This window comes from Pangasianodon hypophthalmus, chromosome 10, assembly GCF_027358585.1.
Source record: "Pangasianodon hypophthalmus isolate fPanHyp1 chromosome 10, fPanHyp1.pri, whole genome shotgun sequence".
Classification (NCBI taxonomy): domain Eukaryota; kingdom Metazoa; phylum Chordata; class Actinopteri; order Siluriformes; family Pangasiidae; genus Pangasianodon; species Pangasianodon hypophthalmus.
The window spans coordinates 20,829,967-20,855,430 of record NC_069719.1 but is presented as its reverse complement, the minus strand read 5'-3'; the positions used below and the strand labels follow the sequence as shown (position 1 = coordinate 20,855,430).

General features: G+C 38.1%; 1 protein-coding gene across 15 annotated transcripts in view; it reads left to right on the top strand.

Moving 5' to 3' along the window:
- LOC113530100 (ryanodine receptor 3) overlaps window positions 1-19,102 on the top strand; it is a 159,827-nt gene extending 140,725 nt beyond the window's left edge. For 10 of the 15 annotated variants that reach the window (XM_026919849.3, XM_026919835.3, XM_026919847.3 and 7 more), the window contains 20 exons: window positions 851-939; window positions 1,023-1,151; window positions 1,724-1,828; window positions 2,550-2,631; window positions 3,017-4,341; window positions 6,057-6,115; window positions 6,477-6,651; window positions 6,930-7,016; window positions 7,429-7,614; window positions 8,670-8,800; window positions 9,048-9,090; window positions 9,427-9,554; window positions 9,643-9,703; window positions 9,816-9,962; window positions 10,078-10,212; window positions 10,522-10,678; window positions 12,296-12,360; window positions 13,905-14,005; window positions 14,220-14,271; window positions 16,134-19,102. In XM_026919849.3, the coding sequence (XP_026775650.3) occupies window positions 851-939; window positions 1,023-1,151; window positions 1,724-1,828; window positions 2,550-2,631; window positions 3,017-4,341; window positions 6,057-6,115; window positions 6,477-6,651; window positions 6,930-7,016; window positions 7,429-7,614; window positions 8,670-8,800; window positions 9,048-9,090; window positions 9,427-9,554; window positions 9,643-9,703; window positions 9,816-9,962; window positions 10,078-10,212; window positions 10,522-10,678; window positions 12,296-12,360; window positions 13,905-14,005; window positions 14,220-14,271; window positions 16,134-16,229 (3,353 nt within the window). In that variant the 3' untranslated portion in view covers window positions 16,230-19,102. The remainder of the gene's footprint in view (window positions 1-850; window positions 940-1,022; window positions 1,152-1,723; window positions 1,829-2,549; window positions 2,632-3,016; window positions 4,342-6,056; window positions 6,116-6,476; window positions 6,652-6,929; window positions 7,017-7,428; window positions 7,615-8,669; window positions 8,801-9,047; window positions 9,091-9,426; window positions 9,555-9,642; window positions 9,704-9,815; window positions 9,963-10,077; window positions 10,213-10,521; window positions 10,679-12,295; window positions 12,361-13,904; window positions 14,006-14,219; window positions 14,272-16,133) is intronic. The other 5 variants (XM_026919843.3, XM_026919841.3, XM_053237338.1 and 2 more) reach the window with 3 other exon arrangements.
- Window positions 19,103-25,464: the final 6,362 nt, after the last annotated feature.

Sequence of the window (25,464 nt, the reverse complement as noted above, 5' to 3'; positions counted from 1 at the left end):
ATGTATGTGTATTGTATGTACCTTTGTGTATAAATGTTTTCTCTTGCCAAACCAAACAAAAAATTCAATGCCAGATTAACGAAATTTTTTGGTAATGCCGATTTTCTTCATATACACATGCATTTAAATGCCAATCACCTGTAAATTACCAAGTACAATCACAGCCCAGCTGATTTGCATTCAGTGACGCCGACAAATCTTAATAAAAGACAAAGCTCACAGAAAGCAAAATGACGACTAAATGATGAAGGAGAGCTCCTAAGAGCAGAGTGTGCTAAAACTTCCCATAACACAGCTCAGCCACTGCACCATACACACAGACTTCTTTTGTCAGAATTGAATAGCCACTCTTATTTGTACGGAGTTACTTTGGATTGCTTTCATTCAAGTCATTAGTCTCATTTTCAAGTCAAAATCTCATTAAATCCATGTGTGTAAACTTGACAGAGTAAGCTGTATATATAATATCACTGGAACAAGTATATGATTTAATACCAATCTGTCAAGATTCACAATAGTTAGTCTCCTTATAGGTGAATTTACACAAAGTCAGGAGCTCTTGTATATATTGTCTTGTTATATTTCATGAATACCACACTTCTTGTGTAAATTCTACGAATAAATTGTTTGTATCCAGTTTGATAAATGATGCCCAGTGAGTGTCGTGTAAAGAATATTTGTAAACAAGTTATTTTCTTGGTCGGCACCGTAACATCATAAGGCTTGTCAAACCAAGGTTATTGAATGTATTACCAATACTTTGCTTCATACAGTATATCTGAGTGAATGATAAGCTGCACAACATCATGGTGACAGTCATGCCTTTGTACAACCAACCAATTTCTTTCAGACTTCCAGAACTTTTTGAGGACTCAGACTGGAAATACAACTACTGTTAATATAATAATAAGCACAGTGGACTATCTTCTTAGACTACAGGTAAAGTAGACCTTGCTGTATACAGATACACACATACCCATATACTAATGACTTGGTTACATGTTCTCTCACTGTCTTTATAGGAGTCCATCAGCGATTTTTACTGGTATTACTCGGGGAAAGACGTAATGGATGAGGCTGGTCAGCGTAATTTCTCTAAAGCATTAGCAGTGGCCAAGCAGATCTTTAACTCTCTTACTGAATATATACAGGTAACTTTTTTCTTTGCCATTTTTCACTTACAGAAATATGATACAGATATCACGCTGCAATTATTGCTGTTTCTACCTGGCTCTACCTATCCAGTAATCTCTTGTCCGAAATATTTTATTGTTCTTATGCCACAGCAATTTGTACAGTTACTAACTACAGTCTATTTGTTGCTATGCACACTATGTGACCTCTCGTCTATTCCATCCATCAACAAATAGGAACCACCATAGGACCACCACTGACCAGATAGGGAAACACTTTCAGCATATTTTCAGCTGAGCATAGTCTCTAACTACACCTACAGTTAGACACCATCGAGTGTCTAAAAATGTCTAGTAAGAAAACATAGCGATTAAAAATGCCAACAACACACCTAACAACTACTACCATGTCAGTGGCAGTGTGATGAAGATTACATTTGGTCTTTTTCCTTTGAGGGACAGAGTAGAGGGTAGCTCTATGTATACAGAGCGAGCCAGTGAGCTTCATACATGAACCATAAGAATGGTTGTCATATTCATATTATTTTAATACTAATAACTTTTAACTTCCTGCTACTCTTTCTTCTCAGGGTCCATGTATAGGAAACCAACAGAGCTTGGCCCACAGCAGGTTATGGGATGCAGTTGTTGGCTTTTTGCATGTTTTTGCCAACATGCAGATGAAGCTCTCACAGGTAAGTCCATTTAAACCTAGGAATGGCGACTGTTGAAAGAAAGTCAGGGTTTGTGGCTTTTATAAAACCGTACAGAACAGTGTTAGGAAAAATACACATAGTCAAGTCTAGATTTTTTTTAGGATGACCTTTGGGGTAATTTTCTAGATTAGATTTAGGTTAGATTCCTTTTATGACTCTCATAGTAACCACCAGTAGATGTCTCTCCTGCCCCAACAATACAAACTAAATCCACAGTCCCTCTAGTACAGTATTTGCGTTAGATGTTTGTTATCTTGTAACTAAGCAAAACATGCTGATAACGAATAACCATTTACAGGTTTCTAGTTCCGTAGCTCGGAAACAGTTATGATTTCAGATTCTGAGGTTTACCAAGATCTCAGAGTTTTATGTTAGAAAGTTAGGTCAAACAGGCCAGGTGGTTTTACCCAATCAGAGCACCTTCTCAGATGTATAGCCCACTGTGAGCACACTAAACTAGCAGTCCAGAATTAATTCATGCTTAAGCACCATCTGCTCATGATGCAAAACAATGACATTAGCTGCTCTGTTGATGGATAACACTACAGCATTGAGGACAGCTTTGGGAGGCTGGAAAAAATATTAATCTCCGCAACACCGTTGAAAGTCTGTCTGCAGTGTTACTCCAGGAGACGAGGAGACACTGACCAGAGAAAAAGTGTTTCTAAGTATTTTCTGTCTGTTTTCCTTCTTTCTTTAGGACTCCAGCCAGATTAAGTTGCTGAAAGAACTGATGGATCTACAGAAGGACATGATAGTCATGATGCTCTCCCTTTTAGAAGGTTCTCTTATTCAAACCAATAATAACAAACAATCTTTATTTTTTGTAATTTTATACATTTAAGTGACATTTGTAGATCAATTTCTTGTGTGAAATTCTTGTATGTCCTGGTAAAGAGTAAAGCAGCAACAACTCAGGTACTAATAAAGAGTAATAGATAATAGTCTACTATGAATGTATATATTTAGCACACAAGCGAAGTATCTAGCAAGGTAAATACTGAGCATTATAGTATCAGTGTATTACACTATGTGAGTGTTTTTCATTCACACCAACATAATGTTTCAAAAGAACCATGTCACCTAAAAAACATTGTGGTCAAACATCTTGTAACATGATGTGATAAGGAAAATAAATTGTAATATTAGATTTATGTATATTTTCAGGTAATGTTGTAAATGGCACCATTGGCAAACAGATGGTGGACACCTTGGTGGAGTCCTCCAGCAATGTGGAGATGATCCTCAAATTTTTTGATATGTTCCTCAAGCTAAAGGACCTCACCACATCTGACAATTTCAAAGAGCATGACTCTGATGCCAAAGGAGTCATCTCCAAAAGAGAGTTCCAGAAATCAATGGAAAATCAGAAGCAGTACTCTCAGTCTGAAATCGAGTTCCTGCTTTCCTGTGTTGAGGCAGATGAAAATGACATGTTCAACTATGTGGAATTTGTGAAACGCTTCCATGAACCTGCCAAGGATATTGGTTTCAACGTCGCAGTACTGCTTACAAATCTGTCAGAACACATGCCCCATGACTCCCGTCTGGCTACCTTCCTGAACCTGGCTGAAAGTGTCCTTAATTACTTTGAGCCATTCCTGGGCCGTATTGAGATCATGGGTGGTGCCAAGAGAATCGAAAGGGTCTACTTTGATATCAGCGAGTCCAGTAGAACCCAGTGGGAGAAACCACAAGTTAAGGAATCCAAGAGACAGTTTATCTTCGATGTAGTCAATGAGGGTGGAGAATCAGAGAAGATGGAGTTGTTTGTAAATTTCTGTGAGGACACCATTTTTGAGATGCAGCTGGCCTCACTGATCTCAGAGCCTGATGCTGTGGAAAGGGGAGAAGAAGATGAGGATGAGTTGCAGAATGTAACCAAGGACCTGGAGGTGGAAGAGGAGGAGAATACGCTGGAATCCTCCTCAGCTTTCACCATGGCATGTGTCTCAATGAAGAAGAGCCTGTGTAGCCTTGGTAGACTGCTTACCCTAAAGAGCCTGAGGAAACAATATAAGAAGCTCAGGAAGATGAGCCTGAGGGAGATGATTTCTGGGTTCTTCTCCTTTTTCTGGATGATCTTCATTGGCCTCCTTCGCTTCCTCTACAACCTGGTGTGGTGCTTCTTCCATATCCTGTGGTCAACTCTGTTTGGTGGTGGCTTGGTGGAAGGTGCCAAGAATATGAAGGTGACAGACATCCTTGGCAACATGCCAGACCCCACACAGTTTGGCATCCATGGCGATGTGCTGGAGACTGAAAAACTGGAGGTTAGTGAGGCTTCTTTGGTTGCTGAGATAGACCAGATGGCACAAGGAGACAAAACAGAAATGGACCTCATGTCAGAGCTGCTAAGTATACAACCCAAGAAGGAGGGAGGAAAGCATGGAACCGAGCCTGGTCTGGGAGATGTGTCTGAAGTGGTTGGAGTCGATTCCCCATCCTTAGTTTCTGCTGTGCGGCAGAAAAAGGCCCAGGTGAAAATAAATGTAAAATAACTATATTATATTACATATAATATAACTTTATTTTTGCTATATTATGAAAAAAAATTAATTGTGTCATGTTAGTTGTACATGTTCATATTCAATATTGTCTATATCAAAATTGTCTATATTATCTATTGTATATTAAACATTTCTTAGGTTTTGCAGTTCCCTCCAAATCTACTGGAATGGCAAGGCCAATTCATTTTTTTTGCTATACACTGAAGACAGTTGGTTTTGAGATGAAAAGATGAATATAAGATGATAGATCAGAATTTCCACATCATTTCCAGATAATTACATCAAGATATGTTAAACAACTTAGAACATGACACCTTTGGTGGCAGACAACCCAATTTTTAGGTGAGCAAAAGTATAGGAAAAGAGAATCTTGAAGTAAATTAAAGTAAATAACACTTCATATTTGGTTGCATATACCTTGTTTGCAATAACTGCATCAAGCCAGCGAACTACTGGTGCATTTTTCTTTTGTGATGCTTTTCCAGGCTTGTATCACAGCTTCTTTCAGTTCTTGTTTGTTTTGGGGAGGTTTCTCCATTCAGTCTCCTCTTCAGGAGGAAAAATGCATGCTCAGTTGGGTTAAGGTCTGGTGATTGACTTGGGCAGTCTAAAACATTCCACATTTTTCCACTGATGAAGTCTTTTTTGTGTTGGTAGTATGTTTTGGGTCATTGCCTTGCAAAAAGATGGGATGCATTTCTCTGTAAATTGGCAGACAAAATGTTTCTGTAGACTTTTGTTATCATCAGTAAACATTAGTGAACTCATTCCAGAAGCAGCCATGCAAGCCCATGCCATGACACTACCTCCATCGTGCTTGACCGATGAGCTTGTATGTTTTGGATCATGAACAGATTCTTTCTTTCTCCACGCTTTGGCCTTTCCATTACTTTGGTAGAGGTTAATCTTGATTCCAGAACATTTGTGGCTCCTCTCATTCTTGTGAATTAAAATCTGGCCTTCCAATTCCTACTGCTGATGAGTGGTGTGCATCCTGTGGTATGACCTCTATATTTCTGCTCTAAGTCTTCCTCGAAAGGCGGATTGTGATACCGTCACCCCTGCCCCATGGAGGTTGTTGGTGATGTCACTGACACAGATGACACAATTCTCACAATGTTTCTGTCATCAACTGCTGTTGCTTTACTTGGACGAACTGTTCAATGGTTGTTAGTACACCATTTGTTTCTTTCTTTAACAGGACATTCCTATTTGTTTTATTGGCTATCCCCAAAGTTTGTGCAGTGGCTCTGACTGATTTTCCCTCTTTTCTCAGCTTCAAAGTGGCTTGCTTTTCTCCCATAGACAGCTCTCTGGTCTTCATGTTGGTTAATTATTTTTAACAACAAATGCACTCTTCACAGATGAAACCCAGGTCTCAAACCAAAAGAAGACATTCAGAGGTATTAATTGTTTAAACAATCAATCTAATAGGACACACCTCGACAACAAAAACACCTGTCAGTCACATAAATATCAGGAAATGAAAGCTGAAATTCGGGTCTGTTATCTCATATTCATTTTTTGATCTCAAACCCAAATGTTTCGGTGTATAACAAAACAAAAGAATTGGCCTTGCCGTTCCAATACTTTGGGAGGGGCCTATATATATGCTATATATGCTGTATATATAGAAACATGCATAAAAGAAGAACCATAGAAGGAAACATATAAATTACTGTACTCTCTTTCTGCAGGAAGCTGCAAGTAAGAAGTCAGTCGAGAATGAATCAAATGCAGGATCAGAAAAAGCAGAGTGAGTTGGAAAAAAATACATTTGAAAGTACATTAAATTTTTGTCAGGTGAATGCAGGCATCATGTGTTTTTATGTTTGTTTTCTGTTTTTTGGGTGTGGGGGGTTGTTTCTTTATTAAGTTTGTAAAACTTTTTTTTTTTTACAAACAGTTGTGGCTTTCTATTAAGGTAATAGTAGCATCTGCGGTATCACTGTGTTTATTCTATCAATCACTAACTCCCTTAATTACTGACTTACTCTTCTACATTTGTGTAGTCTTCTTGGGACAGTGTGAAACTATTCTGTTTTTCAGAAATAAAAATCAGTTTGTGTCTGTGTTTACTTTTTTAGTAAAGTATATTTGTTTGTCCAATTTAATAGTACAGAGGATGGGGAGAAGAATGACCAAGACAAGGCTAAAGAGTTGCTCATAGAACCCTCATCAGAGGAAGAGAAGAAGCCACCCAAGAGGAGACGTGGGCAGAAGAAAGAACAACCAGAGGCAATTATGTCCAGCTTTTTTGCTGGCCTGGACATCTATCAAACCAAGATTCTAGTAAGCCACTTTAGTATTATTTCGTGAGCTGTTTATAACAAAAACCTTTACCAGATCAACATGGTCTCACTCTCGCTAATTTGTAAAAATTCATTTGATTCAGTTCATAGAAAAAAGACAGATAGGTTCAGTAGCAATCAGTAGGCATATGTTGTACACTTAATAATAATTACTTTGCAAGTTCACTTGGTAAAATGGTTGTGTTTAATTAACTTTATGAAGCTTGCACTTGTACAGTTCTTTGAAAGACTGCAATTTAACATAAAGCTTGTTTACAGAATTACTTGGCTCGAAACTTCTACAATCTGCGATTCCTGGCTCTGTTTGTGGCATTTGCCATCAACTTCATCCTGCTTTTCTATAAGGTAACATGCCTGGCTTTCCTCATTTAAACTTATTAATATGTGCTGAATATTATCATTATGTTCACTATTCATTAAAAAAAAATTTCATTTTAACATTTTTCAACAGTAATGTTTTATAATACAGTAACATTCCTATCATCATTTATAATTATTTGTGCAGCTGTGATATTATCAGTTTTATTATCTTATTATAGGATATTCATGATACTGCTCATTAAATAGTCTCGCATTGCACAGCCATATATAAAGGCAAAAATCAGAACTCAAAAATAGTAAAAAAATATGTATTTACTTTAATATTCTACTCTAAATATTTACTCTAAATTTACTTACTATAACCCTCCTTTTTGTGATTACATTGTTTTATTTATTATATTGATGTAAAAATGTTTGTGTATATGTACACACGTAGGTGACTGGTGAGGAGTCTGAGGAGGTGGACTCATGGACAGGGAGAAGTGAAGAGGAGGATGAAGGTGGCATTGAGCATTTTATCCTGCAGGAGAGCACTGGTTACATGGCACCTACACTCCGCTTCCTAGCTGTTCTACACACTATCATCTCCTTCCTCTGCGTGGTGGGGTATTACTATCTGAAGGTACATGCAAACATCCACATCATGCATATGGATGACAAATTAAAGGAACCCAGAAAATTCTGCAAGTCTCTGGAACGGTACTGCAGGAATGAAAAGCAATTTTCCAAAAGATATTCTTTCAGTTGTTGTTTTAATAATGATAGTGGAGAGTGCTGTCTAACACATTCGCTCCAAAATCTCCAATAGGTGTTCAAATGTGTTGAGAGGTTATGTGAAGTTGTTTTTGTTGATCTTTCGACTGCTCCTGTTAAGGGGTCGCCACAGCGGATCTACATGTTTTGATTTGGCACAGGTTTTACGCCGGATGCCCTTCCTGATGCAACCCTCACATTTTATCTTGGGACAGGCACTGACAGTACGCTCCTAGTGTACTGACTCCTTGGCAGTGAGAGCGCAGGATCCTCAGCCGCTATTATTTATTTCACTGTCATCTTCAGCAAACCATTCAGTAACCCCTCCTGTCCTTTAGATTATGAAGAGCCTACTCCTATCAGGGTAGAAATGTTTCATCAGAAGATATAGGATATGCAAGATGATATGCAGTCACCTCTCTCTCTAAGGAGACAAATGGAACCAAACCATGCCAGCAAGAGCCACCAATTTTTCCTTTAATTTGTCACCCATCTGTATGTAAATGCAATTGTAGTCATAGGTTTGGACCTATTTAACTTGTTTTAACTGTAGCAGTAACATTAAACAATGAGAACTAAAAGGAATTTAGCAATTCCTAGTAAGTGACTTTTAATAACATGGCAACAAACATTACATTAGCCATAGAAAAACACTACAATCATAAATATCTAGGGCTTAAACAGGTTCATCAAATCTCTTTTTTAACATAACCTAGTTTTCTCCTTTTTGTTTACAGCAGTATAGTTTCTTTCCACTGTGCTGAAGAATAATTTAATATGACATCAGTGCCTACAAAATGTTTTTATATATAAATTTATATATGTTTTTCAACAAGTCAAATGCATCATTTCTCAATTGCTCTAAAGTATACTTGAGCAAAAATGAGCATGCGAAGTCAATGAATGATTATCTCTCCTAAATAGGTGCCTTTGGTAGTTTTTAAGCGAGAGAAGGAAATTGCCAGGAAACTTGAATTTGATGGTCTTTATATCACTGAACAACCTTCTGATGATGACATTAAAGGGCAATGGGACAGACTTGTTATTAACACACCGTAAGTACAAAAAGAAATATTGAAGATTACTGCTTCATCGTTGTTCATTTATACTTTTAATGCTTATTTGAAAATCTTCACCTTATCACTAATCTACCATGTTAATGTGCTTATGTTAACCTTTAAAACCTCCACACAGCAAATTCAGATCAATATTAATAATCTTCTAAAGGAACATACAAAAATAAGTGCCATGGTTTATGTATTTTTTAATCATAAATGCCCTTCCTTTTGTTGTGTTGTACAGATCTTTTCCTAATAACTACTGGGATAAGTTTGTCAAACGGAAGGCAAGTAGACTTTCTAAGAGTTTTTATGCCTTTTAGTTCTCTGATTATAGACAGTAAGTGATAATTGTTTGCAATCAGCAATCAGCTGCCTCAATCTTGGTTCACTGCAATGTACAAATAGAAACTGCCATGCCTTAAACCTTTAAAATGCTTTACACCTGTGTGTTTCAACAGAGCTTCAATTTTGCAGGTTTTGTAGAATTTATAACATTGTATAATTTAGACAGAGTGAGGTTTTGAAGAGGGAACGTGACCATGGTGCAATGTACCAAGACATGAGACCTGAGACCAGCTATTTCTTGTGTAAAAATGTGCTTTTTGGTATTTTACCTGTAGGTAATAAATAAATATGGGGATTTGTACGGTGCAGAGCGGATTGCTGAGTTGCTCGGTCTGGACAAAAGCGCTCTGGACTTCAACCCTACTGAAGAAACTATCGCTAAAGAGGCTTCACTGGTGTCCTGGTGAGAAAAGCATACTCTAAGATTTTAATTTTATAAGTAAAATTAGTGTGAAGTCTAGTCAGTGTAAGTGAATGTACTCTCCTCTCAGGTTAAGCTCCATCGACACAAAGTATCATATCTGGAAAATGGGTGTGGTGTTTACAGACAATGTGAGTTCACTGAGAACAGTTTCGCTTGATTAGCATATACCTCACAGGAGTCAATGTGCACTCCTATAGCATGCAGAGGGAAGATCTATCCCTTTTTCCTTCTCTTTTGCAGTCTTTCCTGTACCTGGTGTGGTATACCACAATGTCCATCCTAGGACACTACAACAATTTCTTCTTTGCTGCTCACCTGCTAGACATTGCAATGGGTTTCAAGACTTTGAGGACCATCCTGTCTTCAGTCACCCACAATGGCAAACAGGTTGCACCCTTTCTGAACCTCCAAACACCAGCGGGAAATGTTCAGTTTTTAAAGACTGTTGATATTGTTTACAATTTGTTCTCTGATTTACACTTTTCTTCTTCTATTCTCCTAGCTGGTGCTGACTGTGGGTCTGCTGGCTGTAGTTGTATATCTATACACTGTGGTGGCCTTTAACTTCTTCCGCAAATTCTACAACAAGAGTGAGAACGAGGATGAGCCAGACATGAAGTGTGATGATATGATGACTGTATGTTGCATACACTTGATTTTTTCCTTCTGATATTTCTTTTTCTTTTTCTTCTGTGCATTTGTATTTTGAAATTCAAATTTAAAACAATAGTCACATTTTTTTTTATTAAATCTTAAAAAGAAGATGCAAGACAAGCAAATAATTTTACTGGTCTGTACATATACATACAGTACAGTAAAGATAAGCTTTTATTACTAACATTCTATTCTTTCCTATATCATAATTGAACTGAGTGGAAGATATTAGACTGCTTTTTTTCTAGTTTTGATATATTTCTTTTTCCTTTTCTTTAATTTTCTTTATCAGTGCTATCTGTTCCACATGTATGTGGGTGTGCGTGCTGGTGGCGGAATAGGAGATGAGATTGAGGATCCAGCGGGTGACCCCTATGAGCTTTACCGCATCCTCTTTGATATCACCTTTTTCTTCTTTGTCATTGTCATCCTTCTGGCTATTATCCAAGGTATAGTATGATTCAGTGGGCAAGGGTAAAGAACTAGTTCTAATACGGAAAGCTTAAAATAACATGCCATTTGTGACAATGTAAAGAGATACTCTCACAATAAGGTCACTAGAAAAGAGAAATTTATAGTAGTATTGTACTTTATTTAGTAGATATCTCCTAACCTTCTGTTAAACACACAAATTAGCAAATAATTTTAGAAAACACATTCTATTAAGAACACCAGCTAGACATAAATTTTAGAGTGTGGCCGAGCTAAATAAAGGATTAAAAACACTTTTAATGTATGAATTAAACGCATAGAATTTTGTCACCACCTCCTGTAGGCTATGTGACTCAGGCAGCTCCAGCAGACAGGTTGACACTGTCTCAGTGGGTTAAAGTCACTCTGACTGTTTGTTGGGATCTGGGAAGGCTCAGAATGACACATGCAGAGAGGGGGATTAGAGTCATGCTGAGGGGCGTGTGAGGTATGGGGAGGGGTAAGTCTCAGTGGGGGAAAAACAGAAATAATAGTAGGCATCTTGTGTTTATTTTTTATTCAATTAAGAATTTTTAAGACATTTAATATCATGGCAGAAACAGTGGATGGCAGCAACACTGGAGCCTGTGTTAAGGCTTGGCAAGCATTAGCTACCATTTGGCAAGCATTATGGAACAGGTGAATACAATGGATAACAGGTAAACAGGTGAAAACACAATGGATGAGACCGCACAGGACAGGGGCAGAGACAGGACCAAAACAAACATGGAGAGCATGGAGATTGAAAGTCAACTGAATGATCTGAATGAAAAAGCAAGCAGCACTCACTGCACTGGGAAACTGCAACTCACACTAAGAGTGAAATTTGTAGAAAAAACCCACAATTTTTAAATTACACATGTAATTTTTGTATGACTTTGTATTCAGTAGATAGACAGTTAGGTCTTGCAGATGCCTACGAACATCCTGTTTGTAAACCAGCTGCTCTTGGCATGCAGTGTAGCAGTGGTCAGTCAGTTTTTGTATATTTTAAGCAGAAGATCACTAGAAATACCTCCTGTGACATTTCTTTCACTTGTGAATATTTGTGAATGATTCCTGTTCCAGCAAATACAAATATTTTTTTCTTAGCTAACTAAAACTAGGGGCTTTGTCTGGTAAATAACATTTAAAATATACTTCGGTTTTATATTCACTATTAGACTTCCAAAAAAGCTGAATAAAGTGCATGGAGACTTGTTTCTCTTGAAAGAACTCAAGATACATTAACCAGTTATCAGAGATCCTAAGAAGCATGCTTTAAAACTGCAATTGTTTTTAATTTTTGGATTTTTTTACACTATTATTTATGTACATGTGTTTATGTAATAAAACTGCTATTGTGACATTAATCATTTAATTCCTCATGCGGAGAACTTGCTGTTACTATAAATTATTCAGTCCATGCGGAGGTCTGTAAGAATAACACAGTGCACATCGTTAGAAATATCGTATATTCTAATATCTAATAAATGATGAGACATTAAATAAATGTGCTATTGAATAGCATGAAAAAACTATTACCAACAAATGGCATTTTATTGTTATGTACAATAAAAATGTGCTGCAATTAAGCGTTATATATGTGGCTACAGGTTTGATCATTGATGCCTTTGGAGAACTGCGAGACCAGCAAGAGCAAGTCAAAGAGGACATGGAGGTAAGAGTACAACAGCAGAACAGTAGAGCTTTGTATGTGCATAAACAAGTGCAAACTGCAAAAAAAAAGAACTGGTGCAAAGCCTGAAAATTCTTCAAGAATGGCAATTGCGTTCAATTTAGTACTGACTAAAATACTGACTGAAATCTGTTTCTGCCAGGTAAAGACAAAATTACATCATTCCCTGGGTTTTAGTCTTGCTTGGCTTTAGTCTTGGGAAGACAAAAAGTTTCTTAAAATCATGACTTACTCCAGCCACGGCATAAAATGTTCACCACATGTCCACAATGGCAGCATTTAAATAGAGTCTGTGAAAAGGTTTTCATTCATAGGTACCTTATGAATAAACCACACACTCTTTTTTGTGTTCGTACTGTATTTTGTACATTGTGACATTGATGACTCTCACTGCTCTTAATTGCTGTTATATTGGATGTGCAATTATGCCCCGCTGGCAAACTCAGCTCAAGTCATCAAGACAGCAAGAGGATAAGATCTAAGTGACTTTGAAAGAGGGTTCATTACTGGGGTAGGAGCTTCAGTGCTCTACTGGCTTGTGTTTCAGTTCTGAACAGTGACAGAAGCTTCTGTAAATAGCTTTGTAAATAGCTTTGTGCACACTCAGTTCACAGCAGCTCGCACTATCTGTTAAGACACAATTGCTAATACTGTTCTGGACCTCAGGTTGGCCACCCTCACGCTCTCTGTTAATGATAATGTTTAAATGCAATATAATTACTTCTTCTAGAAAACGTAGCCTAATCATTGGTACAATGAAGCCAACTAGTTGAAGGAAAGGTTTGGGCTTGAAAAGTATTTGATGATTTTTGGTCTTGATCTTGACTCGGCCTCTCTTTCCTTTGGACACGATCTTGACTTGGCCTCGAATCCCTTAATACTTAATACTTGATCTTGACTGAATCTTGGCTAGTCCTGGTCTTGGACTTATCTTGGACTTTGCAACGGTGGTCTTGACTACGACCCTACCATCAACTGCAACTGCAATTGCAAGGAAAGTAGTAAATGTTCTTCAAGTGACTGAAAATGTCAGTGCAGGACGTGATCAGAATGTCAGGAAGAACTACCGATAACAACTATGTATTGTTTTTTCTTTTAATGTCACCTGTCTAAATAAGAAGGGAAATATTTAACTGTTAGAGCAGTTATTGGATTTCAAATCACATCCTTGAATACTACATATTATGTACACAACCAGCTGTTACATCTGGTGGAGTAGCCAACTATTTCGAAATATAGTGTAATGTTTTAGATGTATGCTATGTTTCAGTTATGTTGATTTCAGCCATGGGACAAGTGCGAGTTGAAATTTGAAATGTATATCCCAAGTGGCGTAGATAAAGTCTGTGGTTGTAAAAACGGGTAGTTTTTGTCACCACTGCACAAAAGAAACGTCACTAGGTAGATTTTCCATTTTGTCAGTTTTGCTAATCAAAGAAAGCAAAGCAAAGAAAAAAAAAATGAAAAAGCAGGAAAAACCTAATAATATATTTAAAATATGATGAATTAACATTTGTGTGTTTCAGACTAAATGCTTCATCTGTGGCATTGGGAATGACTACTTTGACACAACTCCACATGGCTTTGAGACACATACATTACAAGAGCACAACTTGGCAAACTACCTGTAAGTAGCATCAAAAATCACACCACCATCACTACTAGGGACAGTGAAGAAAAGTCAGCAGACTGCTATGTCCTTTCTAAATCTAAAATCTAAAACCAGATTATCATGTTGCAACATAATCAGCTTAAAGTATCTCGGCTTCAGTCAGCATTTAAATTAATCCTTGTTGTTTTATGCCTATTCAGTTTACTATTTGTTATGCTGGATGTTTTAGGTTTTTCCTAATGTACCTTGTCAACAAGGATGAAACAGAGCATACTGGCCAGGTAAGATTGCCTTTCCCATTTTCCTGTCCTGTCCTGTTCTGTCCATATATGACCGAAACTGAACCATAAAATAAAATTCTCCAGAGTAAGCAAAATGTTTCTTCATTTGAAATATATATTGAGCTTGGTATTAGAATAGGCTTGGACTGTCTTCAGGAAATGAGCTATCCTTTTCTGTTGTTGTTTTTACATGTTGTTTGTTTGTTCCCAGCAGAGCCTCTGCTTTTTTTCTTTCTTGTTGTCATTCTGGGTGTACTTTTTCTTATACATGTACAGTGAATATAAAAAGTCTACACAGCCCTGTTAAAATGGAAAGGTTTTGTGATTAAAAAAATTAAACCAAGATAAATCATGTCAGAACTTTTCCCACCTTCAATGTGAAATTACAACATATAAAAATTAAGTGAAAAACAATTAGAAACATTTTTGTGACAAATAAAAAAGTTACAATTTCCTTAATAAGTGTGCACACCCTTTAATAATTGGGGATGTGGCTGTGTTCAGAATGAACCAATCACATTCAGTCTCATGTCAAAAGTAATTATCACACAGCTGTCATCAGTGAAATTATTCTGATTAACCCCAAATAAAGACCAGCCGTTTCTGTAGGATTTTCCTCACATCTTCTTGGATTCATCTGACTGCTGAAGCCATGGTCTGCAACGAGCTTACAAAGCCTGTACAGGGTCCCACTGTCGAAAGGTATCAATGAGGAGAGGGTTTCAAAAAATTTCCAAAACATTAAATGTACCGTGGAATACCGCGAAGGCCATCATCAACAAGTAGAGACAATGGAGCACCACAGTGACATTATGAAGAGGACAACAAAGACTTACCAGGGAGGCTGCTAAGAGACCAACGGCAACATTAAAGGAGCTGAAGGAATATCTGAAAAGTACTCCCTGCATGTGACAGCAATCTCTCGTATTCTTCATATATCTGGGCTATTAGGTACGGTGGCTAGGCAGAAGCCCTTTATCACTAAAGACATCCAAGCCCAACTAAATCACACCATGTGGCAAAATGTGTTATGGTCTGATGAGACTAATTCCAAAAGGTATGTTTGGTGCAAAAAAGGACATCATCAAAAGAACACCATACCCATGGTGAAGCATGGTGGTGGCAGCATCATGCTTTAGGGCTGTTTTTCTTTAGCCAGAACTAGGGCTTTTATCAAGGTGGAGGGAATCATGAATAGCTAGAAAATACCAGCCAATTTTAGTGTAAAACATTTAGTTGTCTGCTACTAAGCTGAAGATGAAAAGGAATTTCACCTTTTAGTACAACAATGACCCAAAGCAAAACCCAGACCTGAATCCAACTAAAAATCTATGTGGTGATCTGAAGCGGGCTGTGCATAGAAGAGGCCCTTACAATTTGATGGATCTAGAATGTTTTTGCAAGAAAGAGTGAGAAAATATTGCCAAGTCAAGATGTGATAGACATGCTGATAGTCTCTTACCCAAAAAGACTGAGTTGTGTAATAAAATCAAAAGGTGCTTCAACAAAGTATTAGTGTAGGGGTGTGCACACTTATGCAACTAGGTTATTGTAAGTTTTTTCTTTTTTTTTTCCCTATAAAATTTTTTATTGTTCTTCACTTTATTTATATACTTTGCAATTGCACATTACAGGTGAGAAAAGATCTGGCATGATTTATCTTAGTGTCATTCTTTTACTTCACAAATACCTGCCATTTTAACAAGGATGTGTACAGTTTTTATATCCACTGTATTTTCAGTGGTTTCCTGCTTGTGTTCATCTGGAATCAGGCCCTGCTAATTTGCTCATTCAAACTAGCTCATTCATTTTTCTCCCTCATCAGTACATTCAGAAGCAGTTTCCGTTTATTTCCTCCACAGGAGTCGTATGTGTGGAAGATGTATCAGGAGCGATGCTGGGATTTCTTTCCAGCTGGAGACTGTTTCAGGAAACAGTATGAGGACCAGCTGGGCTAAAGCAAGTGAGATTCCAACCCACCAGCCTGTCCTCAGAGCTGTGAGCAGTATACCAGCTGCTTTTTCAGTTTGTATTTGAACCATTGACATTCTACACCCAATAAATGGTCCTTCTCTTTCATACTATTTTGCAGGAGGAGTCCCAATGCCATGTTTTTTGTCTACCACAGATGATGCTACATGATGCATTTAAAGTTCTAATTGTTACCTCGGTCAACAGTGCCAATTTAGCAAAGACTGTCTTGTTTTACCCTGTATTATTTTCCATATTTGTTTCTCAGAAAAAAAGAGAAAAAGAAAAAAACATCCCCTCTGCCACATAACCCTGAAACCTCTGCACAAAGTTTTTGTCCTTTAAGAACCACTAGGTTTTGTCGGGTTACAGAACATGTGAGCCTATACCCTTATATGCACAAGAATACTATTTAAATTTTTGGAGTGAATGGAGCAGAATAAACACATGCCAAAAGGGAGTGATGAAGTATCTACAGAGGATATGCATTTTGAAGCTGTGTGCAGATTTCATTAAACTGCTTGCTTATTTGAGCTATGGAATGAGCCCAGGGCAGGTATGTATAAAGCCTCTCAGAGTAAAATTTTGGTCTTAAGTGCCAAGAAATCAGGAAATATAGTAACTCTGTACTTAGGCCTAAGAATGAACGCAATGTACAAAAATTCTTTAGCCTTAGGAGTACTCTTAAATGGTTGAATATTTATGGGCAAGAGTTTCTTTTCAGGTGGTAGCTCTGAGATAGGATCTAGGATGTATTGCAACTGATGTTATCTTTTTTTTTAATCTTAGAACTAGTCAGTAATCAAATATCTCCAACATTATAAGAAACAATGCAATAATGGCTGATTGAGGCACAGCCATTAAGGTCATGTGGTCATGGCTGTTCTGTTCATTTGATCTCAAAACTAAGATGGCACGTGGGTTGTAAATATGAATAAACAACACATTTTAGTTATAAAGTGCTTCCATTCTTAGCCAGTTACTCATAATATACAACATAATATACAGTATCATTGGCTTTAGCTGTTATACTTTCAGGAGTGCTGCATCTTGGGCTGTCCCTACCCATAATGGCTCTGCTGGAGTGACCAATCACAGATTGCACACAAATTTCACCTGTGCTTAAACCCTGCAAAAGCAATACCAATATAAAATTTAATACAGTCAGTTGTTAAACCTGGAAATAATAGACTATTTCATTTGTCCATGGCTTTATTTTAATGCTTTATTTTGATTTATTTTAAATGCTGTGATCTGCATCTAGCGTTTTAATCGAGAATACCCTCTTTTCTCGCAATCATATGTGGTGCGCAATACAGCAGGATACATATCATTAATCGCCTCTACTAACTCCTGGCAAGCCACTTTCTTATAAATTTCTCATTCTTATCTTATCAGATTAAACCCTGATATTATCATTATCCTTTTTTTTATCATACTCTTTATGCTGTCCTTTCTTCATCCAACTCAGCTACAGGCTTTGTTTTTGGGTCCAGTGGGGTTTGTGTTTGAATAGAGAATTACATGTCATAAACAAACTAAATCTCTGAAGCATCCATTAGTATATATGGAGCTGTAACTGGATGTCCTTGGTGGAAGTGGCATTAAATTTGTTATTATTGACACTGTAGCTTATTAAATTGAAATATTTATTTTTTTACATAAATATATTTGCCATATGGAACATGACCAGTTAGCATGTGTTTGCAGGGTTTTTTTTTCTTCATAAACATAAGCTAAAATACATCACTGATGTGATTTTGCTTTGCATACAGCCTACATCTTGTGCACTTTTTTGGTTCTTACTATGGAATTGTGATGTAATTAACCATTTTATCACAATGCAACCATTGTACTTCATGCTTTAGATTTAATCCTAAGATTAACTACTCCTTGCGAAGAGTTGCTCAGAGAACTTTTATGACACATTTTTACATCCAGCTTTTACTAAGATTTTTTTTTCAGCCTAAGACTTCTTAAGTAGTGTAATTCAAAAACTTTATACATGCCAGCCCTGGCCTAAAAATGGTTGGTCATGGAATGAATTGCCTCCTATCAAGTACTGGTGAAGTGCCTTATCTTCATGACAACTAAAGCTATGCAAATTCGTTTCCTTTCTTTATTTTATATTTTTGTCATTATAAGCATAAGGCAGATGCTCAGAGTAACATAGCTTTTAAATATTATTTTGAACAGGTACAAAATAAATGTATGTCTTGCAAGAAGCAGTGTTATTGTAATATGAAACAGAATGATCATGAAGCAACATAAATTTAATAGAGAATTGTGGCGAACAACCTAATAAAAAAAAGACAGATTGCTGTTGTATGGCCATTTCTATGTAGTAGCCTTGCTGAGTTGTGCATTTCTTTTAAAGGACAAATAAAGACATTGATGAATAACATCTTTTATTTTGGGATGCAACCTTCATTTGTTTATAAATATTTCATAACTCTAATGGTCCTGATATAAATCACTTACATAATATTAATGCTGAAATTGCCCGTTTGGAAACAGGTATGGAAAATTAGACAGATTATTATTTCAGTATTATATTAATAACACCCATGATTACACTCATATTTACAAAGAAGTAAACACTTTGTAAAAACATGTAAATAGGATATCATTCAGAAATTTTATTTTGTAATAATTATCTATAATGCACACCTGTAGCTCATATCACTCATATTCCAAAAGCAGGCTAGTTGTAATAGTTTGGCTCCATTTTCTTATTGAGAACTCTGACAAAATCTCACTTTACTTTATTCTTCAATTCACTCCTTTTTTTATGGAGACCATGGGGGCAAGGAGCTGAGTAGTGAGGATGAGAACAACAAAACTTGTCAATAAATGCTGAATTCAGTATGTACTGTAAGAAGCCAGTATCCATCACTGTTCCCCAGTGCTATAATATTCCCAATCCAATCAATTACCTCAATATAGATTATTGTTGTCATCATTGATCATCTCCAGAGTTGTTCCATCACTTTCTATTTGTTTAAACACACTGCTTTTTGATTCAGCAGTGACAAATTGCTTGCATCTGTCAGAGCAACTATGGAAACAGCATAGTTACAGTGGATATAAAAAGTCTACACACCCCTATTAAAATGGCAGGTTTTTGTGATGAAAAAAAAAGAAACGAAGATAAAGCATGTCAGAAATTTTCCCACCCTCAATGTGAAATTACAACATATAAAAATTAAGCAAAAAACAATCAAAAACATTTTAGGGAAAAATAAAATTAAAATTAGTCTCATTATGTCTAACCCCAAATAAAGACTAGCTGTTTCTGTACGATTTTCTTGACATCATCATGGTTTCATCTGACTGCTGAAGCCGTGGTCTTTAAAGAGCTTACAAAGCCTGTACGGGGTCCCACTGTCGAAAAGTATCGATCAGGAGAGAGGTATAAAAAATTTCCAAAACATTAGATGTACCATGGACCACTGTGAAGGCCGTCATCAACAAGTGGAGAAAATGGAGCGCCACAGTGACATCACCAAGAGCAGGATGTCACTCCTAAATTTCTAAAAGGACAAGACAACGACAAATGACTCTGCAGTGGTGGGGTTTATTAGGGATGGACAGTAGTCGGAGTACAGGGGACTACTGGATAACTTTGTGGACTGGTGCACTAAGAATGGCCTACTCCTAAATGTGACAAAGACCAAGGAGATGGTGATGAACTTTAGGAGGACTAAAACTTTGATTAAGCCCATAACCATCATGGGTGAGGAAGTTGGAATTGTTAATGACTACAAGTATTTGGGTGTACTCTTAAATGACAGACTGGACTGGAGGACCAACACTGATGCTGTGTACAAGAAGGGAATGAGCAGACTCTACTTTCTGAGGAAGCTCAGATCTTTCAGTGTATGCAACAAGATGCTGGAGATCTTCTACCAGTCTGTGGTGGCGAGTGCCATTTACTGTGCGGTGGTCTGCTGGGGGGGCAGCATCAGTGCCAGGAATACCAGCAGGATTAACAAGCTTATTCACAAGGCTGGATCTATCATTGGACACAAACTGGAGACGTTTGTGAGACGTCAGTGAGGAACAGGAGGTCACTGAACAAACTGCTCTCCATCATCGACAATCCGTCTCACCCACTCTACAACACACTACAGAGTCAGTGGAGCTCATTCTCCAAAAGACTCATTCAAATGCCATTGCTATTATTGTGAAGTTGAGAACGTTTCAACTCATAGAAGGGCACCCATGTTCTTATTTCATGCACACGTGTGATGGTTTTGTGGGATTGAGCCTACTTGCCGCTCTGCCCATGTCCCTTCGCCTGCCTGCCTACCTCTCATTGAAATTTATTAGGGGATGAACAAATTCATGTCTCATGTGAAAAGCCCTTTTTTCAAATAATGAATGGTCATTGCATTATAAATGACTGAATTTTAACCTTGGGTCAGATACCATCACAATCATTGACCTAGAAATAGGAGTAATTATGTAAACTCAGCAGGATTGTGTTAATCCCCACATCCGTTGTGATCAGTGACCTCGCCTCTGCAGCCCATTTCAAATTTAGTATTTGCTTTGGGGTTTTTTTTTTTGGCTTCTTAATTTTCTCACTCTTTCAAGAGAGACATACAAGGTAGGCCTGTTGTGTCCAATATCCAATCTGATCGCAAGTCTGTATAACCCACAGATATAGGCAATGAAATTGTCTACTATGCTGGCAGTCACTTAAATCTACCAGAGGTCACTTTTTGACACACCACATCCTTGGCTATTTTAGTGGTTCAATCTGCTTAAAAGCAATGGTATTGCAAGTAATAGTGAGAGAATCCTGGGGGAATTTTTTTTGAAGCCTGAAAGATTCAGAAGGCCACTAACATTCAGTGGTTGAGCTGCAGATAAGGAGATTAAAGGTATACTCCACCTTCTACAGATTTAACACAACTTGTGACACACCCTACTGTCCTGATAAGTGGATTGTTTTGTCCATATATGCTTCACTGAGGAAAATATAGAACAATACTGCAAACATTTTAGTAATAAACTATATTAATGATATATTAATAAAACAAACTAATTTGATATAGTATTAATATAGTATCAGCTCTGTGCTGATAAGGGGTAGAATATATTAGGCAGCAAGTTTATCAGCTCTGTGCTTTGAGGTGATACTATATTAATACTATATCAAATTAGTGATCATCCATAACATTAAAACAACTGACAGGTCATTGATTATCTCGGCACCTGTCAAGGGGTAGGATATATTAGGCAGCAAGTTTACAGTCAGTTCTCAAAGTTGATGTGTTGAAAACAGGAAAAATGGGCATGGGGAGTTAAGGCTAGTCCGTCTGGTCTGATCCCACAGAAGAGCTACTGCAGAACAAATTGCTGAAAAAGTTAATGGTGGCTATGATAGAAAGGTGTCAGAAAACACAGTGCATAGCAACTTGTTGCATATGGGGCTGCGTAGCTGCAGCTTGGAGAGAGTGCCCATGCTGACCCCTGTCTACCACCGAAAGTGCCTACAATGGTCATGTGAGCATCAGAACTGGACCATGGAGCAAAGGAAGAAGTCTACATCATGTAGACTACATCAAGTCTACATCAAGTCTACATCATGTTTTCTTTTACATCAGGTGGACAGCAGGTTAAGTGTATGTCGCTTACCTGGGGAAGAGAATGGCACCAGGATGCACTATGTTGCAGACCAAGTACACCCCTTTATGGCAACGGTATTCCATAATGGCAGTGGCCTCTTCAGCAGGATAATGCGGCCTGCCACACTGCAAAAAAATGTTCAGGAATGGTTTGAGGAACATGACAAAGAGTTCAAAGTTTTGACTTGGCCTCCAAATTCCCCAGATCTCAATTTGATTGAGCATCTGTGGGATATGCTGGACAAGTCTGATCCATCGAGGCCGTACCACACAGGTACAATTTGTGCAGACTGATAAGGAAATTAGCTGGTAAGTTTTACTGAGCATCTTGCAGAACCAGCCACAGTTCTGGAAACTTTGACTGTTGCACTTCCTTCTTATGTTTGCATGCATCTTCATTATGTTTTTTTGTCTGAAAAGTGGTCTCTTATGTAATATGCTGCTTTCTTTACTGACATACATTTTTCTGTAACATTTAATTTTGTGCTGGAAAACTAATGTTTGGAAATCTAAAATGTTTTTGTAAAAATAAAATTTTTTAACAGAGTTTGTACTAAAAATAGTAGGGTGCCTATGACTTTTGCACAGTACTCTCTCTCTACACACACACTATATAAAACCAGTGAGTAGAGTAGATCTGTACTGTACTTCTTTTTGACACTTACTTTTCATTACTCTCATGGAGAATATGTTAAAAATCTATGGCTAAAATTTACTTTCTCCTTCCTAACTAGAAATGTGGATATTAATTGGTCAAGATCACCTATTTTGTGTTCATCCTATGTTCATCTTGGATGATGATTGGCTAGCAGGTAACGCCCTCCCAATCCCAATCTCCCTTCCCCTTTTGCTTCCACATCAGCTGGTTCTTCTCCAGAAACCAAAAAAAAAATTAAAATCTGCTGCATCCATTGGTTGGTCAAGCTTTCTGTTTACTACAACAAAAGCTTGTTGGTGAGACGCAGAGAAATTAGAACTTAAGTAGTGGTGCTAACAAGGCATAATGAGACACAGATGAGAGAGATTAGTGAGGTATGTGACATGCTGTGGCTTATGGGTAGTGTAATTCTGTGCCCTTTGCCGCTACCATGACATAGATATGTAAATTAGAACAATTCTGATCATTTAAAAAACTGAATAGCCAGTTAAAGAAAGTTGAGGCATGTGCGATAGACATAAGAGACTGGATGCTAAGCAACTTTCTCCTGCTAAACCCAGAAAAAACAGAGGTTCTGGTACTGGGACCACAAGCCGCTAGAAGTAAGTTTAAAGATCACACTGTTACTTTAGATGGTCTCTCTGTTTCAAGTAGTCTAACAGTAAAAGATCTCGGTGTGATTATAGACTCTAATCTCTCATTTGAGGCGCATGTAGATAATGTAAGCAGGTTAGCATTTTTCCACCTCAGAAATATCGCTAAGATTAGAAATATACTTTCGCTAAGTGATGCTGAAAAACTAGTCCATGCATTTATCACGTCCAGATTAGATTACTGTAATGCTTTACTATCTGGATGTTCGTCTAGATGCATAAATAAGCTTCAGATAGTTCAGAACGCAGCAGCGAGGGTCCTTACTAGGACTAGGAAGTATGAGCATATCACGCCAGTCTTATCTACATTACACTGGCTCCCAGTAAGATTCCGCATCGATTTTAAAATATTACTCCTAACCTATAAAGCATTAAACGGTCTCGCTCCGCAGTATTTAAGCGATATGTTAGTACCTTACGTTCTGCCGTGCCTACTTCGCTCTAAGGATGCAGGCTGTCTATCAGTACCACGCATTGCCAAAACCACGGCAGGGGGCAGAGCTTTCTCTTACCAAGCCCCAAAATTATGGAATAGCCTCCCAGTTAATGTATGTGAAGCAGACATGGTCTCAGTGTTTAAGTCGAGGTTGAAGACTTATTTATTTAACCTAGCATTTAGCGACTAGTGTTTTTATCAAAGGAGTAGATCTGGGGGACTCGTGGATGTTGAGTTTTATCTCCACACGGTGACTGTGAGTGTACCTAACCACTTTCCTTCTCCTTCTGCCGAGCTACACTCCTGAGCTGCCGGTGATCCAGACCTCCCCCCCCCCTTCACTCTGGACCTGTCCACTGGCAATGCTTCATACTGCCACGAAAACGCTTCAGCTGTTTTCCATGGACTACACCAACACACATTGTACTCACGCACACTACAGTGTAAACCCATATGAGGATGGGTTCTCTGTTGAGCCTGGTTCCTCTCAAGGTTTCTTCCTATCACCATCTCAGGGAGTTTTTCCTTGCCACCGTCGCCCTGCTTGCTCATCAGAGACGGCACACACACACACTTCACTTTACTTTTGTTTGTGTAAAGCTGCTTTGAGACAATGACCTTTGTAAAAAGCGCTATACAAATAAAAATGAATTGAATTGAATTGAATTGTTAGTGGAAAAAAAAGAGTTTCTGCAGAGACTGTGGAGAGCTAACATCCCCCTCTCTCATCCTCACTTCACTCTATACAGGTGCATTCAATTAAAATTTGTGAAGGTCTAGTAGCATAATATTTCATGCATACACAGGTCCAGATAAGCAACTAACATGACTAAACTGTGTCAAAATCATTTGTTCATTGCTATAAGTAAGCCAGTTGAAGTGCTATTGACAGACTAGCCTATCTCCAAACAGTAGGGAAGTGATAGCTCAGTGGTTAAGATTTCTGATCGGAAGGTTGAGAGTTCAAATCCCAGCACCACCAAGCTGCTACTGCTGGGCCCTTAACCCTCAACTGCTCAGTTGTATAAATGAGATAATTGTAAGTTGCTCTGGATAAGGGCGTCTGCCAAATGCCATAAATGTAGTCATAGCCAGCTAGTCACCACACTACACTGTACTCCAGCGAAAGCATTTTTCCCTCATGAGTCTCTGGTGAGGCTGGTGGACGAAGACCATATGGTGGGACCAGCCATGCTTGCATCACAATACTCAGTGGGCTGCTGCTCAGTCTGGCAATAGGGGGCAGAATCTTCACTGCAGCACCAGTTCCAACAGAAAGACTGGAATACATTTGCTTCCAAGGCCACCCTGGACTCCCACATTAGTATCTATACCAACTCTGTTCTGGGCCAGATCAACAGGTGTGTTGATACAATCAAACTGTAAGAGAATGAAAACATTCCACACACAGAAGCCATGGATGAATAATGAGATCCATCTCCTACTGATGGCATGAGATGCTGCTTTCTGGTCTGGAGACCAGGAAGCCTACAGCTCATCAAGGGCCAACCTGAGAAGGGGAAGCATGAAAGCCAAATACAAGAATAAAATGTGTATAGAGGACTTCAATTTCAATAACACTGATCATCAATGCATGTGGCAGGGCATCCAAACACTCACTGACTACAAAGAGAACTCCAGGCTTTAATATCAACACTTCCCCCTCAATCAGCATAGCCTCCTTCCCTGAAGAGCTTAACATCTATGCTCGGTTTGACCAGGGAAATACAGACTCTCCCATGCTGAGCATCCACCCAGTGACCTGCCACTCACACTCTCCACCAGTGATGTGTGCTCCAACCTGAGCAGAGCGAATGCACACAGGTAAGCACAGAACAG